At 41.3% G+C, this 16,386-nt stretch overlaps 1 protein-coding gene across 1 annotated transcript in view; it reads right to left on the reverse strand.

Moving 5' to 3' along the window:
- LOC117502832 (ryanodine receptor 3-like) overlaps positions 1-16,386 on the reverse strand; it is a 175,561-nt gene that overhangs the window by 7,263 nt on the left and 151,912 nt on the right. Inside the window, 12 exon segments of the mRNA XM_034161947.1 lie at positions 5,399-5,545; positions 5,720-5,780; positions 8,537-8,664; positions 9,036-9,078; positions 9,515-9,645; positions 9,772-9,972; positions 11,347-11,433; positions 11,575-11,737; positions 12,546-12,601; positions 12,723-13,399; positions 13,402-14,004; positions 14,176-14,257. Of these exon segments, the coding sequence (XP_034017838.1) occupies positions 5,399-5,545; positions 5,720-5,780; positions 8,537-8,664; positions 9,036-9,078; positions 9,515-9,645; positions 9,772-9,972; positions 11,347-11,433; positions 11,575-11,737; positions 12,546-12,601; positions 12,723-13,399; positions 13,402-14,004; positions 14,176-14,257 (2,379 nt within the window).

Raw genomic sequence — 16,386 nt, forward strand, 5'->3', positions numbered from 1 at the left:
TTACAGACATTGACTACAAAACAGATTTACACATTTTTATGACATCAGATCACAAGAACAATTCAGTCCTCTTTATATTACGATATGGAAGTTATGCAAGTTCGGGATATGAAAGGATGAGGATGTTTGTCTTCGCCACTGTTCCTAATTTGTTTGCTCAGACGTGGGTAAGGTGAGACCGTACCACTGTTTCGATTGAGTGTTATATAAATTAACTGAATTGATCACCCAATCAAGTTTTTTTAAGCCCCCAGTCCTGAAGTGACTGGAGTTAAGTTGAACCTTTTTTTTCTTTATGTGGTACTCACTTTGTAACACAGCGTTTCCCTGAGAGGGAGTTTAACAACGGACAGGACCTCAGTGTAGCACATGTACACACCACAGCCTGTGCTGTTACTTAACATAACAATGTAGACTTTAAGAATAATTGGAAGATTTCTTTTCCCCCTCTTTTTACAGCCTCGGATTTGTTCTGCATTATTCTGTGTGATAACAGAAATAATTACGTTACTCAAACGGGCTTCACTTCATCTTACTGAACTGTATTTTTTTTCAGCATAATATCAGGTCTCTGTGCAGTCTTTGGTTGTATTTAACTTCTTGATTGATGATTAGTTTAAGTAAATACTGAACCATTCTACACACAACAAGTGTTTGCTTGCCTCTACTGGTGGTTGGCTCTCACTGCGGTATTGTATCACTTCCTGTTCCGGAGCACAGCGGTGTTTTTCTGTATCTGTTAGCTGTTTAATCTGCGCAGTTAGATTGGTCTACTTATCTAGATAACGATTTGTTTCCCAGTGTAATCTTTACGTGCCTTAACTAAAGCACTCCTTCTGCTGAATCACCTCTAAATTATTTACACATTATTCACTGCGTGTTTTTAGGAATCCGCTAGCTTAGCGTAGCTACTAGCTCTGAGCCGGTTTAGCATGGCGGCTTCTCCTGTCTCTCCCGCACTTTTCTGCTCTGGGTGTGAAATGTTTAGTTATTCCTCGGCCTCCTTTAGCAGTAACGGTACTTGTAATAAGTGTAGCTTATTCGTAGCTTTGGAGGCCAGGCTGGGCGAATTGGAGACTCGGCTCTGCACCGTGGAAAATTCTACAGCTAGCCAGGCCCCTGTAGTCGGTGCGGACCAAGGTAGCTTAGCCGCCGTTAGTTTCCCTCTGGCAGATCCCGAGCAGCCGGGAAAGCAGGCTGACTGGGTGACTGTGAGGAGGAAGCGTAGCCCTAAACAGAAGCCCCGTGTACACCACCAACCCGTTCACATCTCTAACCGTTTTTCCCCACTCGACGACACACCCGCCGAGGATCAAACTCTGGTTATTGGCGACTCTGTTTTGCGAAATGTGAAGTTAGCGACACCAGCAACCATAGTCAATTGTCTTCCGGGGGCCAGAGCAGGCGACATTGAAGGAAATTTGAAACTGCTGGCTAAGGCTAAGCGTAAATTTGGTAAGATTGTAATTCACGTCGGCAGTAATGACACCCGGTTACGCCAATCGGAGGTCACTAAAATTAACATTAAATCGGTGTGTAACTTTGCAAAAACAATGTCGGACTCTGTAGTTTTCTCTGGGCCCCTCCCCAATCGGACCGGGAGTGACATGTTTAGCCGCATGTTCTCCTTGAATTGCTGGCTGTCTGAGTGGTGTCCAAAAAATGAGGTGGGCTTCATAGATAATTGGCAAAGCTTCTGGGGAAAACCTGGTCTTGTTAGGAGAGACGGCATCCATCCCACTTTGGATGGAGCAGCTCTCATTTCTAGAAATCTGGCCAATTTTCTTAAATCCTCCAAACCGTGACTATCCAGGGTTGGGACCAGGAAGCAGAGTTGTAGTCTTACACACCTCTCTGCAGCTTCTCTCCCCCTGCCATCCCCTCATTACCCCATCCCCGTAGAGACGGTGCCTGCTCCCAGACTACCAATAACCAGCAAAAATCTATTTAAGCATAAAAATTCAAAAAGAAAAAATAATATAGCACCTTCAACTGCACCACAGACTAAAACAGTTAAATGTGGTCTATTAAACATTAGGTCTCTCTCTTCTAAGTCCCTGTTGGTAAATGATATAATAATTGATCAACATATTGATTTATTCTGCCTTACAGAAACCTGGTTACAGCAGGATGAATATGTTAGTTTAAATGAATCAACACCCCCGAGTCACACTAACTGTCAGAACACTCGTAGCACGGGCCGGGGCGGAGGATTAGCAGCAATCTTCCATTCCAGCTTATTAATTAATCAAAAACCCAGACAGAGCTTTAATTCATTTGAAAGCTTGACTCTTAGTCTTGTCCATCCAAATTGGAAGTCCCAAAAACCAGTTTTATTTGTTATTATCTATCGTCCACCTGGTCGTTACTGTGAGTTTCTCTGTGAATTTTCAGACCTTTTGTCTGACTTAGTGCTTAGCTCAGATAAGATAATTATAGTGGGCGATTTTAACATCCACACAGATGCTGAGAATGACAGCCTTAACACTGCATTTAATCTATTATTAGACTCTATTGGCTTTGCTCAAAAAGTAAATGAGTCCACCCACCACTTTAATCATATCTTAGATCTTGTTCTGACTTATGGTATGGAAATAGAAGACTTAACAGTATTCCCTGAAAACTCCCTTCTGTCTGATCATTTCTTAATAACATTTACATTTACTCTGATGGACTACCCAGCAGTGGGGAATAAGTTTCATTACACTAGAAGTCTTTCAGAAAGCGCTGTAACTAGGTTTAAGGATATGATTCCTTCTTTATGTTCTCTAATGCCATATACCAACACAGTGCAGAGTAGCTACCTAAACTCTGTAAGTGAGATAGAGTATCTCGTCAATAGTTTTACATCCTCATTGAAGACAACTTTGGATGCTGTAGCTCCTCTAAAAAAGAGAGCTTTAAATCAGAAGTGCCTGACTCCGTGGTATAACTCACAAACTCGCAGCTTAAAGCAGATAACCCGTAAGTTGGAGAGGAAATGGCGTCTCACTAATTTAGAAGATCTTCACTTAGCCTGGAAAAAGAGTCTGTTGCTCTATAAAAAAGCCCTCCGTAAAGCTAGGACATCTTTCTACTCATCACTAATTGAAGAAAATAAGAACAACCCCAGGTTTCTTTTCAGCACTGTAGCCAGGCTGACAAAGAGTCAGAGCTCTATTGAGCTGAGTATTCCATTAACTTTAACTAGTAATGACTTCATGACTTTCTTTGCTAACAAAATTTTAACTATTAGAGAAAAAATTACTCATAACCATCCCAATGACGTATCGTTATCTTTGGCTGCTTTCAGTGATGCCGGTATTTGGTTAGACTCTTTCTCTCCGATTGTTCTGTCTGAGTTATTTTCATTAGTTACTTCATCCAAACCATCAACATGTTTATTAGACCCCATTCCTACCAGGCTGCTCAAGGAAGCCCTACCATTATTTAATGCTTCAATCTTAAATATGATCAATCTATCTTTGTTAGTTGGCTATGTACCACAGGCTTTTAAGGTGGCAGTAATTAAACCATTACTTAAAAAGCCATCACTTGACCCAGCTATCTTAGCTAATTATAGGCCAATCTCCAACCTTCCTTTTCTCTCAAAAATTCTTGAAAGGGCAGTTGTAAAACAGCTAACTGATCATCTGCAGAGGAATGGTCTATTTGAAGAGTTTCAGTCAGGTTTTAGAATTCATCATAGTACAGAAACAGCATTAGTGAAGGTTAGAAATGATCTTCTTATGGCCTCGGACAGTGGACTCATCTCTGTGCTTGTTCTGTTAGACCTCAGTGCTGCTTTTGATACTGTTGACCATAAAATTTTATTACAGAGATTAGAGCATGCCATAGGTATTAAAGGCACTGCGCTGCGGTGGTTTGAATCATATTTGTCTAATAGATTACAATTTGTTCATGTAAATGGGGAATCTTCTTCACAGACTAAAGTTAATTATGGAGTTCCACAAGGTTCTGCGCTAGGACCAATTTTATTCACTTTATACATGCTTCCCTTAGGCAGTATTATTAGACGGTATTGCTTACATTTTCATTGTTACGCAGATGATACCCAGCTTTATCTATCCATGAAGCCAGAGGACAGGACACACACCAATTAGCTAAACTGCAGGATTGTCTTACAGACATAAAGACATGGATGACCTCTAATTTCCTGCTTTTAAACTCAGATAAAACTGAAGTTATTGTACTTGGCCCCACAAATCTTAGAAACATGGTGTCTAACCAGATCCTTACTCTGGATGGCATTACCCTGACCTCTAGTAATACTGTGAGAAATCTTGGAGTCATTTTTGATCAGGATATGTCATTCAAAGCGCATATTAAACAAATATGTAGGACTGGCTTTTTTGCATTTACGCAATATCTCTAAAATCTGAAAGGTCTTGTCTCACAGTGATGCTGAAAAACTAATTCATGCATTTATTTCCTCTAGGCTGGACTATTGTAATTCATTATTATCAGGTTGTCCTAAAAGTTCCCTAAAAAGCCTTCAGTTAATTCAAAATGCTGCAGCTAGAGTACTGACGGGGACTAGAAGGAGAGAGCATATCTCACCCATATTGGCCTCTCTTCATTGGCTTCCTGTTAATTCTAGAATAGAATTTAAAATTCTTCTTCTTACTTATAAGGTTTTGAATAATCAGGTCCCATCTTATCTTAGGGACCTCGTAGTACCATATCACCCCAATAGAGCGCTTCGCTCTCAGACTGCAGGCTTACTTGTAGTTCCTAGGGTTTGTAAGAGTAGAATGGGAGGCAGAGCCTTCAGCTTTCAGGCTCCTCTCCTGTGGAACCAGCTCCCAATTCAGATCAGGGAGACAGACACCCTCTCTACTTTTAAGATTAGGCTTAAAACTTTCCTTTTTGCTAAAGCTTATAGTTAGGGCTGGATCAGGTGACCCTGAACCATCCCTTAGTTATGCTGCTATAGACGTAGACTGCTGGGGGGTTCCCATGATGCACTGTTTCTTTCTCTTTTTGCTCTGTATGCACCGCTCTGCATTTAATCATTAGTGATCGATCTCTGCTCTCCTCCACAGCATGTCTTTTTCCTGGTTCTCTCCCTCAGCCCCAACCAGTCCCAGCAGAAGACTGCCCCTCCCTGAGCCTGGTTCTGCTGGAGGTTACTTCCTGTTAAAAGGGAGTTTTTCCTTCCCACTATAGCCAAGTGCTTGCTCACAGGGGGTCGTTTTGACCGTTGGGGTTTTACATAATTATTGTATGGCCTTGCCTTACAATATAAAGCGCCTTGGGGCAACTGTTTGTTGTGATTTGGCGCTATATAAAAAAATTGATTGAATTGAATTGAACAAACACTGAGCTGACAGGGACCTAAAATTAGCTTGTGTCCCTCCTTTGTGCAATGCTGCCCCCTGCTGGTGGTAAGAATTGCCTGTTTGCCGTTATGTGTGACAGATGACAGGATGGTGCGAAGCGTCTTGAAGCCCATGGCGATGTCAAGCAGATGGGCAGCAAAGAAGAAATTGTTGAAGTGCCCAAAAATGGACATGGTGGTGTACCAGATCAGATAGAGAAAAGACTGCAAGAAAAAAGAAAAAGAAAAAGGGGTCATCAAGTTCTGAACCAAAATCTGGGTTTAATGAATCCTGTGTTCAGTGTCAGAGGTTTTACTGCACTGCAGACGTCTTAAAAACATCTTTAATCTGTCACTTTGTGCTTCTGGACACTTTCCGTTGACGTGCTGTCCACTTACGTTATCTGTCAAAACCACGCCCATTTTCCAGATGTGGTATTTGGTGTCGATGGAGCTCAGCCTGTCAAAGAGAACACAGCTGTTTCTGCACAGAAAACATTCTGACTGACTCACTTAAAATCAAACAATATTCATCTCCATCATTATTCAAAGCAGACTAAAAACATCACCACAAAAACCTGCAGGTCCCTCTGGCAGGGACGTAGCCAGGGATTTTGGGGCCCATGAAAAGAAATCTTACTGGGCCACCCCCAATTTATTTGGTCAGTATTATCATTGTATTAGAGGCCTGTCGATCACGGACCCCTAGAATCCTTCTCCTTATTCTCCCCTTTTCGGCACCCCTGGCTGTGGGACACCAGTCGACAACAAAGGACATAAATCTCTGAGCCAAAAACATTTTACGTTTTAAACAAAGTCATGTCATTATTAACTTAATGTTCACAAATGTTGAGAGTAACTTCACTTCCAAAACACAATAAAACCATTAGAGAGCGTGAAGTGGCCCAAACATGCTGCGGCTAGAGTTCAGAGTTGGAGAAAAAAGTTTGACCATATTACCAACGGTTTTGACCTCCTTTCATTGGGTTTCTGTTCATCTGAGGTCACATTTTAAGGCTTTGTTATTAACATAAGAAATCCCACCTGTACTAGATCCTCCCTCTCTGTCTGATCTAGTTAAACCTTATGTACTGGCCTACACTCTGCATTCTCTGGAGTCAGGTTAACTACAGTAGTGTTCAGAATAATAGTAGTGCTATGTGACTAAAAAGATTAATCCAGGTTTTGAGTATATTTCTTATTGTTACATGGGAAACAAGGTAACAGTAGATTCAGTAGATTCTCACAAATCCAACAAGACCAAGCATTCATGATATGCACACTCTTAAGGCTATGAAATTGGGCTATTAGTAAAAAAAAGTAGAAAAGGGGGTGTTCACAATAATAGTAGTGTGGCATTCAGTCAGTGAGTTCGTCAATTTTGTGGAACAAACAGGTGTGAATCAGGTGTCCCTTATTTAAGGATGAAGCCAGCACCTGTTGAACATGCTTTTCTCTTTGAAAGCCTGAGGAAAATGGGACGTTCAAGACATTGTTCAGAAGAACAGTGTAGTTTGATTAAGTTGATTGGAGAGGGGAAAACTTATACGCAGGTGCAAAAAATTATATGCTGTTCATCTACAATGATCTCCAATGCTTTAAAATGGACAAAAAAAAAAAAAAAAACGACGCATGGAAGAAAACGGAAAACAACCATCAAAATGGACAGAAGAATAACCAGAATGGCAAAGGCTCACCCATTGATCAGCTCCAGGATGATCAAAGACAGTCTGGAGTTACCTGTAAGTGCTATGACAGTTAAAAGACACCTGTGTGAAGCCAATTTATTTGCAAGAATCACCCGCAAAGTCCCTCTGTTAAATAAAAGACATGTGCAGAAGAGGTTACAATTTGCCAAAGAACACATCAACTGGCCTAAAGAGAAATGGAGGAATATTTTGTGACTGATGAGAGTAAAATTGTTCTTTTTGGGTCCAAGGGCCACAGACAGTTTGTGAGACGACCCCCAAACTCTGAATTCAAGCCACAGTTCACAGTGAAGACAGTGAAGCATGGTGGTGTAAGCATCATGATATGGGCATGTTTCTCTTACTATGGTGTTGGGCCTATATATCACATACCAGGTATCATGGATCAGTTTGGATATGTCAAATACTTGAAGAGGTCATGTTGCCTTATGCTGAAGAGGACATGCCCTTGAAATGGGTGTTTCAACAAGACAATGACCCCAAGCACACTAGTAAACCAGCAAAATCTTGGTTCCAAACCAACAAAATTAATGCCTCGCAGATGTGAAGAAATCATGAAAAACTGTGGTTATACAACTAAATACTAGTTTAGTGATTCACAGGATTGATAAAAAAGCAGTTTGAACATAATAGTTTTGAGTTTGTAGCGTCAACAGCAGATGCTACTATTATTGTGAACACCCCCTTTTCTACTTTTTTTTTACTAATAGCCCAATTTCATAGCCTTAAGAGTGTGCATATCATGAATGCTTGGTCTTGTTGGATTTGTGTCTTTTTAGTCACATAGCACTACTATTATTCTGAACACTACTGTATATGTTCCAAAGACAAAGAAGAACTCCTCTACCTTTTTTGTGGAACAGTCTACCCAAGTCTGTAGTAATTTCAATCCAGACTAAGGACTCATCTGTTCTTATAACTGACACAGAATTAGTTGTATTGAATCGCTGTCTTTCCCTCCAATGTTAATTACTGCATTTCTTATAAAGATTCAGTCTCGTTATGGCCAAATCCTGTGGAATGCTAGTGAACCCTAGGACTTGGGTTCCAGTGAAGACGTTGACGTGTCTGTTGTCTGTTAGTCTGCTGTTGTGAGACGGCTTTGCAATTCTGATTTCTGATTTGTTCTCCGTTTGAGGTTAAGATGGCGATGAAGATGCAGAAAATCACACCTGTTTTTATCTGACCAGGTAAGGTGTACATTTACCATTTTTAAAAGGTACTTGGTTATAGTTAAAGTGTTGAATTGTAAAACATCAAGTCTCAATTATATTTGTCATAAGGGTTTGATAATGAAATGTTAGGAATCATTGTCACATTTATGTATTTAAATATTGGCAGATATATCTGTATTGTAAATTTTTTACTCCCCAATTTCAGTATCATATCAGCTCTCCAAAAAAATCTGTATCGGTAGGGCTCTAGTAAAATCTGACCAGTGTGTTTGTTTCCAGTTTTAGAACAACACTTACTGATGGGTTAAAAAACAAAACAACTACATTCTTACCAGGAAACCAGGGAGGCTTCCTTCTCTACGGTCTCCACTGTGGGGTCAAAGTCCAGAGCGCTCTTATCCAAACCTAAGAGCTCAGCGATACGTTCGGCTCCATAAAGGTCACCATATTTGTTGATCACCTTCAGAGAAGACAGCAGGGATGAGTTCCACAGGACTTTAACTACCAACTCTGAACAACAAATCAGCATTCTACAATCAAATTTGGCAACAGACAAAAATTGTGAAGTCTGGCTTGTTTGTTTTTTTGCAGTTCACTTGAGGGTTCCAAGAAAGCCCTTGATAACTGGATTGATTGTAACATCACTGATTGTTGAGACTGACTTGGCCGGAATTGTGTTTGAGCTATCAGAGACTCTAACTACACTTTGACAACACTATAACTGAAGAGGTTCTATTTCATACTTCTGGCTGTTGCCCAGAATACATAGAAGCTGTAATGCGTTTGTGAAATTAGCAGCGTTCACCGTGTGGCAGCTTCCTGCACACTCACCTTACGCTTGATGAACTTGTCCCAGTAGTTGTTTGGAAATGATCTACAATAGAAAGTGTCATTGTTAGACGGTTCAGCTGTGGTAACAAATTTATCCTGATTATAGGTTCATGACAACAGTTCTGTCAAAATTTGCCATCTATGATGCCAACTGTTGTCATAAAGAATGTAAAGAAGGTGAAAACAGTAACTTTACACACAGGAACAGTCAATGGCAGTCAAAGTTAAATACAGGCACCTAAAACTCTTTTATACAAAGAAATACACAAACGCACTGTTAAAAATGACAAAATTAAATGGATTACACCCCTCCGCTTAACAAGTCTTGGAAACATCAGACGCTCAGGCTCAGTCCGGGAGGCAATATAACTGAAGGAATACGAGTGATTAATCTATACGGGTAAACAAAATAATTCAGATCAGTTTCTTCCAAGTCTAATTCCAAGTTCATGCCAGCTGTAAATGAGGTCATGACTCACGGGGTATTGATGACCAGCCGATCCCACTGACCCTTGATGTCATCATCAGAGGGCTGTTCGGTGATGTAGAGGCCGTCAAACTCAAGCTTCCTGGCAATCTCCTTCTCCCTCTTGAACACCACCAATGGAACCTAAAGGTCAAATATCGACAAGCGTAGCGAGACCTTGATCACCACATACACAACAGCGTCATCTGCAAACAAACTCACTTCAATACTGTTGAAGCAGTAATGGTGTGATAAAAAATGACTACCTACCTTCAGACAGTAGTATCCGACCAAACACAGCAGGGAGATAACTGTGTGGAAAACTGCCAGAAAGCGCAACGTAGGCAACATGTAGCCGGTGCTCTCCTGAAGGACAAACTCATCCATGTCAAAGAGCGTGTTCTCGTCATCTTCTTCATCACCACCCCAGCGATTTCCATCATCTTCTTCCTCCTCTGATTCACCAGTAACCTAAACGAGCAAAGAATATATCAAGAATGCACAGAATGATTGTCTTTTTCATTTTCTTTTCTTTTTTGGTAAAACATTTATTACATTTGATGATCTAAACATTGTCCTTCAGGATATATTAGATTTGTTATCCTCTTCTCATAGTATTGCAGTTAAAGTCAGACTACAAAAATCAACTGCAAACAAAAGCTACACAATTTCATTGGCTAAACCATGATGCTTCATCAACATATGAACTTTAGACAATTTTTCTCAGTAACACCTGTTAATTTTGTCCCACAATGACAATTAATTAAAACAATCAATCCCTAATGACAGCTGAAGTTCTTTTCCACAGTTTGCAAACAACTGCCGGCTCCCCCCAATGAGTACCACAAACACAAATAATCACTAACACCCAAGAAGTTGGCAGCTATCAAATTAGCTAGTCATCTGATTTTAACAAATAGTTGTAAGAAAAAGGTGCCAAGATGCTCAGAGAATTGTGTCACATGGCCAAAATGTCATAGGTGAGGTTCCTTCACAATGCATGTGACACTCCTCCTGTGAGTTTTCCTAAGTAACCACTCCTTTGACGTAAAGTCATTCCTGCAGGATCCTCTGAAGAGACCTGGGTCCAAAAACATCCCGTCATTGCCTAAGGCTACTTGGTTAGCATCAAGTCTCAAAGGCAGGATGCACCAGGACAATGAGAACCTGGACCTTCATGGTCCTGCAAAGGTATCAGCATCACCAAACACCTCTGCTCACGGACTTCACAATCAGGGTTCGGCAAGTTCTGCAATCAGAGCATCCACTGAGTCCATAAAAGTCACAAGTAAATCACCCTTTCCTCGCTGATAAAGCTGACCCAACACTCAGTCTATGCAAGTCCCAAACAGTGCAGGAACCAAAACGCATCCCTGATGAATACCACAAGTCACTGTGAAAAGGTCAAAGACTATCTCCAGGCCACACAGTCTCACAGGTCCTGTATATAGTCCAGGTATGATGTCCAGCATGTTGCTGGTGATCCGGTGAATGTTCTAGATGCCTCAGCGATCAGCCAGGTCAATTTAGTCAAACACTTTTCAGAAAACCAACTCAGGCTGCAAAGACGCACCGCTGATGTTCACGCCATGTTGGCCGTCATAGTATTCACAGAGCTTGGAAGGTAGATCTCATGGCATAAAGGTACTAGAGAAACGAGCACAATGAGCTTCTTTTAGCAGCAAATGTATTTCTGAAGATGTGCCGGCGGGATAACGTGCAAATATAAACCAGCACTTACAAACGCTTTGAGCAGTGTCCTTATTTTATAAACTCAATGTATAAGTTCAAATTGCACAAGTTGTTCCCAATTTTCTTGTAAAGTTGAAGTTTTGGAAAAGTTACCTTGTAGAAAAGCAGAATGAAGTTGATGGCAAAACACACAAACAGAGCAAGAAAACGGAGGTTGTAGAAGTTCCGAGCCAGGTAGTTCTGCAAAGAGAAAGTCTGATTAACCGACAACCTTTTTCCAAATTTCACACCAGAAGGCCCATCAGTGAAGTCTTAATAAAACACAAACTGCCAAAGCGACTGATACATCGACAGGAAGGAAGCAGCAGCACCAGCACTCACCAGTGTCTTTGTCAGGTAAACATCCAGACCCACAAAGATACGTGACATGAAAGCAGGAGACGCCTCTTTAGGTTGACTGGACCTGGACTTGGGCTTCTCCTCAGTCACTTCCTCCTTTGGCTCCTCTTCCTTTGGCTTGTCCTCCTTCTCCTTGTTCTCTGTGCTATAAAAGTCAAAATGGAATTTTACTTTCCAGTAAGGTTCCAACCCACAACTGCCCACGATTTCTATTTACTCAAAGGCAAGTCGATTGTATTTTAAAATGACTTTTGTCCAATCACAGTCAAAACCTGAAATTCACTTTGCAACTGTACTAACAATCAGCTACACGCCCTACTTGAGAAAATGGAAACACTAAATCCTCGGTATTCCCGCCAATCCATCATATATATTTGCACTTGATAAATAAATAATTAAAGACAATAATTTGACTGAATACTTTAAATTCAGGTGACTAATCCATTTAACATAAGCATACTTAATAAGCTGTTTTTTTTTACTTACATCATCGTATCCCAAGGAATCTGTCAACCACATAGGTTGGCTGCTACCACCCAAGGTGGCAAAACATTCGATGTGGCATTTTGGTCACTATCTATAGGGACTTGACTGTGGTAGTTGTAGCCAGGTAGGGGCCATTGACTCCTACCACCCTATGATGACTATCATGTATAAATATTAACTAGGGATATATACCTGGTAACTTATGGATGGTAAGGATTCCCACCCTAGGTAATAGCGACACACCCACTTTCAGGGGTATTGTCCAAGGCCTTAAATGGCTAGTGCCGTTGTCTCCCCAACAGAAGGTCCTTGGTTCCAGACCACCCATGCCCTGTTCTCCATTTACATCTGGAGCTGCTTCAGGAAGATCTTCCGGTGTAAAACTTGCACCAAGTCCCTACTGAGTTCACTGTGGTGAACCCAAGCAAAAGTAACAGGAGCTAAAAGAAATGAGTAGTTTTACTCACTCTCCTTTCTCTGGTTCACTCTCCGGTGATTCAGTGGTATGCACAGCAGTTTTCTGGCCAAAAACCCAAAAGATAATCATTTAGTTCAAAGAGTGGATTTAAAGCGGCAGTGACAGGTGTGACACCTGTAAGGTTTTAAATCATACAAATAAAACCTTGACATTTGCAGCTACAAACCTTGTGCTCAGTTGAGGCGGTTTCACTGCTCAGCTCAGAAACATCACCCAGTCCAAGCTCTATGTGTTTCCCTCCTTCCTTCTTGGGTGGCGGCGTCAGCATCTCCATCATCATATCAACCTCTGCTATGTCCCCTGTCGATGCCATGGCTATATCCAAGCTTCCTGGTGACTCTATAGTGTCCATTTTCTCTCCTTCCATCACATCACCATGGATACCAAACTGGGTTGGGTCAGGCATGTTTCCAAGGATGTCCGTTACTTTCATGTTCTTGGCTCCTTCAACCAGTCCGCCACCAAACATGGAGGACCAGATAATGTGAAAGAAACCAAACACCAGGCTGTAGATTCCCTTAAAGAAGCCAGCAAAGAGCATCCAGAAGAAGGAGAAGAAACATGTGATCATCTCCTTGATGCTCAACTTCTTGAATTTCCTGAACTGTTTGCGTATGTTTTTAATAGAAACAATTTGGCGGGCACAGATGATCTTGTTCTTCACAGAGCGGTAGGCAGAGGTAAAGGCCGACACAGATTCGTGCACGCCCTCTTCACCGTCCAATTCCTCCAGGATAGTGTGTCCGTCCTCCTCTTCCTCCTCCTCCGGTAGCTCGACAACATCTGGTTCAGAGATTTTTGAAGCCAACTGCATCTCAAAGATGGTGTCCTCACAGAAATTACAAACATCTCCATCTTCTCACTCTCTCCACCCTCGTTGACCACGTCAAAGATGAACTGACGTTTGGACTCTTTCACCTGCGGTTTCTCCCACTGTTCACGGCTGGACTCGCTAATCTCGAAATACACTCTCTCAATGCGCTTGGCGCTGCCCATGATTTCAATGCGCCCAAGGTAGGGCTCGAAGTAGCTAAGCACACTCTCTGCCAGGTCCAAGAATGTTGCTAGTCGGGAGTCGTGCGGCATGTGCTCAGACAGGTTGGTCAGCAACACCGCCACATTGAAACCGATATCTTTGGCCGGCTCATGGAATCGCTCTACAAACTCCTTGTAATTGAACATGTCATTCTCATCGGCCTCAGCACAGGAAAGGAGGAATTCGATTTCTGACTGGGTGTACTGCTTCTGGCTCTCCATGGACTTTTGGAACTCCTTCTTAGAAATAATACCCTTAAACTCAGGGTCATACTCTCTGAAATTCTCAGAGGTTGTCAAGTCCTTCAGCTTGAGGAACATATCAAAGAACTTCAGGATCATCTCCACGTTGTTAGAAGACTCCACCAGGGTGTCGACCATCTGCTTTCCAATTGTCCCATTCACCACATTACCTAAGAGTATGCAAACATGCTTCGTCTTGTCACAAGAGTGATGAATATAAACACATTCTTTGATTTGATATGTCAACATCTGCACTATATTTGGATTTTTCCACAACATTTAAGAGGAGGACAGGAGACAGGTGGTAGTTTATTTGAAATGCACCAGCTTCAGGTTCTTACCCTCGAGCAGAGACAGCAACATGACCACCATGTCCTTCTGCAAATCCATCAGCTCCTTCAACAGTTCAATCTGACTGGAATCCTGCACAGAGATTCATCTTTCTTATAAAAGCTGCCAGCAGGTTTTACTAGCAGGAAGACAAATGGTTTAGATTCCAAATGTCATCAAGTACTATATTACAATGGAAAAACACTATTAGAAGATGGGCCAATCAGGTTTTCTGTCCCAATTAAGGAGACTAAATGACACAATCCATCGTCCATGTTCTATGACCTACTCAGAAATGTATGGTGGCCATCCCAGAGTAACAGCTATAGCAAGGTAGGGGGTCTATGAAGGATTACAAAGAGGTCAACATTTTAAAAATGCTCCATTCATACGTAAAAATATACCACATTATACTTCTGACTGTAAAGAATCCAGCAAGGTGTAGTTTGGACCATCTATGACTGAATGTTTTGAAGTTATGGAGTTAAAAACAGCAAAAACACTGACAAAAGTTAAAGTTGCACCCAGTGTTGATTAAAAAAAAGGTGATGCAGGTTATTGGTTGAGCTAATGAGATTAATAAATGGAACTGTTCTGACCATGATGAATGGTTGCTCTCCAACGTAAAGGTGAAAGAAGGTTGGCGTCCATTGAATCCCTGACATTGTATGATATCCTGTAAGTCAGCCTTCATTGACCCCTACCTGGCTATAGATGCCACCCTGGGATAGATATCATACATCCGTGTGTCAGTAATGGTATACTGAGGCTGGACTGTAAGTCTTGTTTAGTCCTCTTAAGTTGTATCAGGTTAAGTCCAAATTAGTCAATGAGTTGTGATCCCTCTGAGAGGTTTCTTTTGGATTTTCAGTCTAACGGTGGTTTACCTCACTGTCAGTGACATTCTGTGGACTTCAAATAAGACAGTCCCAATAACAGACTTTGAATGCAAATGTAACACTTGATATTAACCCCAGAAGTTCCTTATTTGGTTTTCAATCAATCAATTTTTTTATATAGCGCCAAATCACAACAAACAGTTGCCCCAAGGCACTTTATATTGTAAGGCAAGGCCATACAATAATTATGTAAAACCCCAACGGTCAAAACGACCCCCTGTGAGCAAGCACTTGGCTACAGTGGGAAGGAAAAACTCCCTTTTAACAGGAAGAAACCTCCAGCAGAACCAGGCTCAGGGAGGGCAGTCTTCTGCTGGGACTGGTTGGAGCTGAGGGAGAGAACCAGGAAAAAGACATGCTGTGGAGGGGAGCAGAGATCAATCACTAATGATTAAATGCAGAGTGAGTGTGAGTGCAGAGAGATATGCTCTCTCCTTCTAGTCCCTGTCAGTACTCTAGCTGCAGCATTTTGAATTAACTGAAGGCTTTTTAGGGAACTTTTAGGACAACCTGATAATAATGAATTACAATAGTCCAGCCTAGAGGAAATAAATGCATGAATTAGTTTTTCAGCATCACTCTGAGACAAGACCTTTCTGATTTTAGAGATATTGTGTAAATGTAGAAAAGCAGTCCTACATATTTGTTTAATATGCGCTTTGAATGACATATCCTGATCAAAAATGACTCCAAGATTTCTCACAGTATTACTAGAGGTCAGGGTAATGCCATCCAGAGTAAGGATCTGGTTAGACACCATGTTTCTAAGATTTGTGGGGCCAAGTACAATAACTTCAGTTTTATCTGAGTTTAAAAGCAGGAAATTAGAGGTCATCCATGTCTTTATGTCTGTAAGACAATCCTGCAGTTTAGCTAATTGGTGTGTGTCCTCTGGCTTCATGGATAGATAAGCTGGGTATCATCTGCGTAACAATGAAAATTTAAGCAATACCGTCTAATAATACTGCCTAAGGGAAGCATGTATAAAGTGAATAAAATTGGTCCTAGCACAGAACCTTGTGGAACTCCATAATTAACTTAGTCTGTGAAGAAGATTCCCCATTTACATGAACAAATTGTAATCTATTAGACAAATATGATTCAAACCACCGCAGCGCAGTGCCTTTAATACCTATGGCATGCTCTAATCTCTGTAATAAATTTTATGGTCAACAGTATCAAAAGCAGCACTGAGGTCTAACAGAACAAGCACAGAGATGAGTCCACTGTCCAAGGCCATAAGAAGATCATTTGTACCTTCACTAATGCTGTTTCTGTACTATGATGAATTCTAAAACCTGACTGAAACTCTTCAAATAGACC

Source organism: Thalassophryne amazonica, chromosome 21, assembly GCF_902500255.1.
Source record: "Thalassophryne amazonica chromosome 21, fThaAma1.1, whole genome shotgun sequence".
NCBI lineage: Eukaryota > Metazoa > Chordata > Actinopteri > Batrachoidiformes > Batrachoididae > Thalassophryne > Thalassophryne amazonica.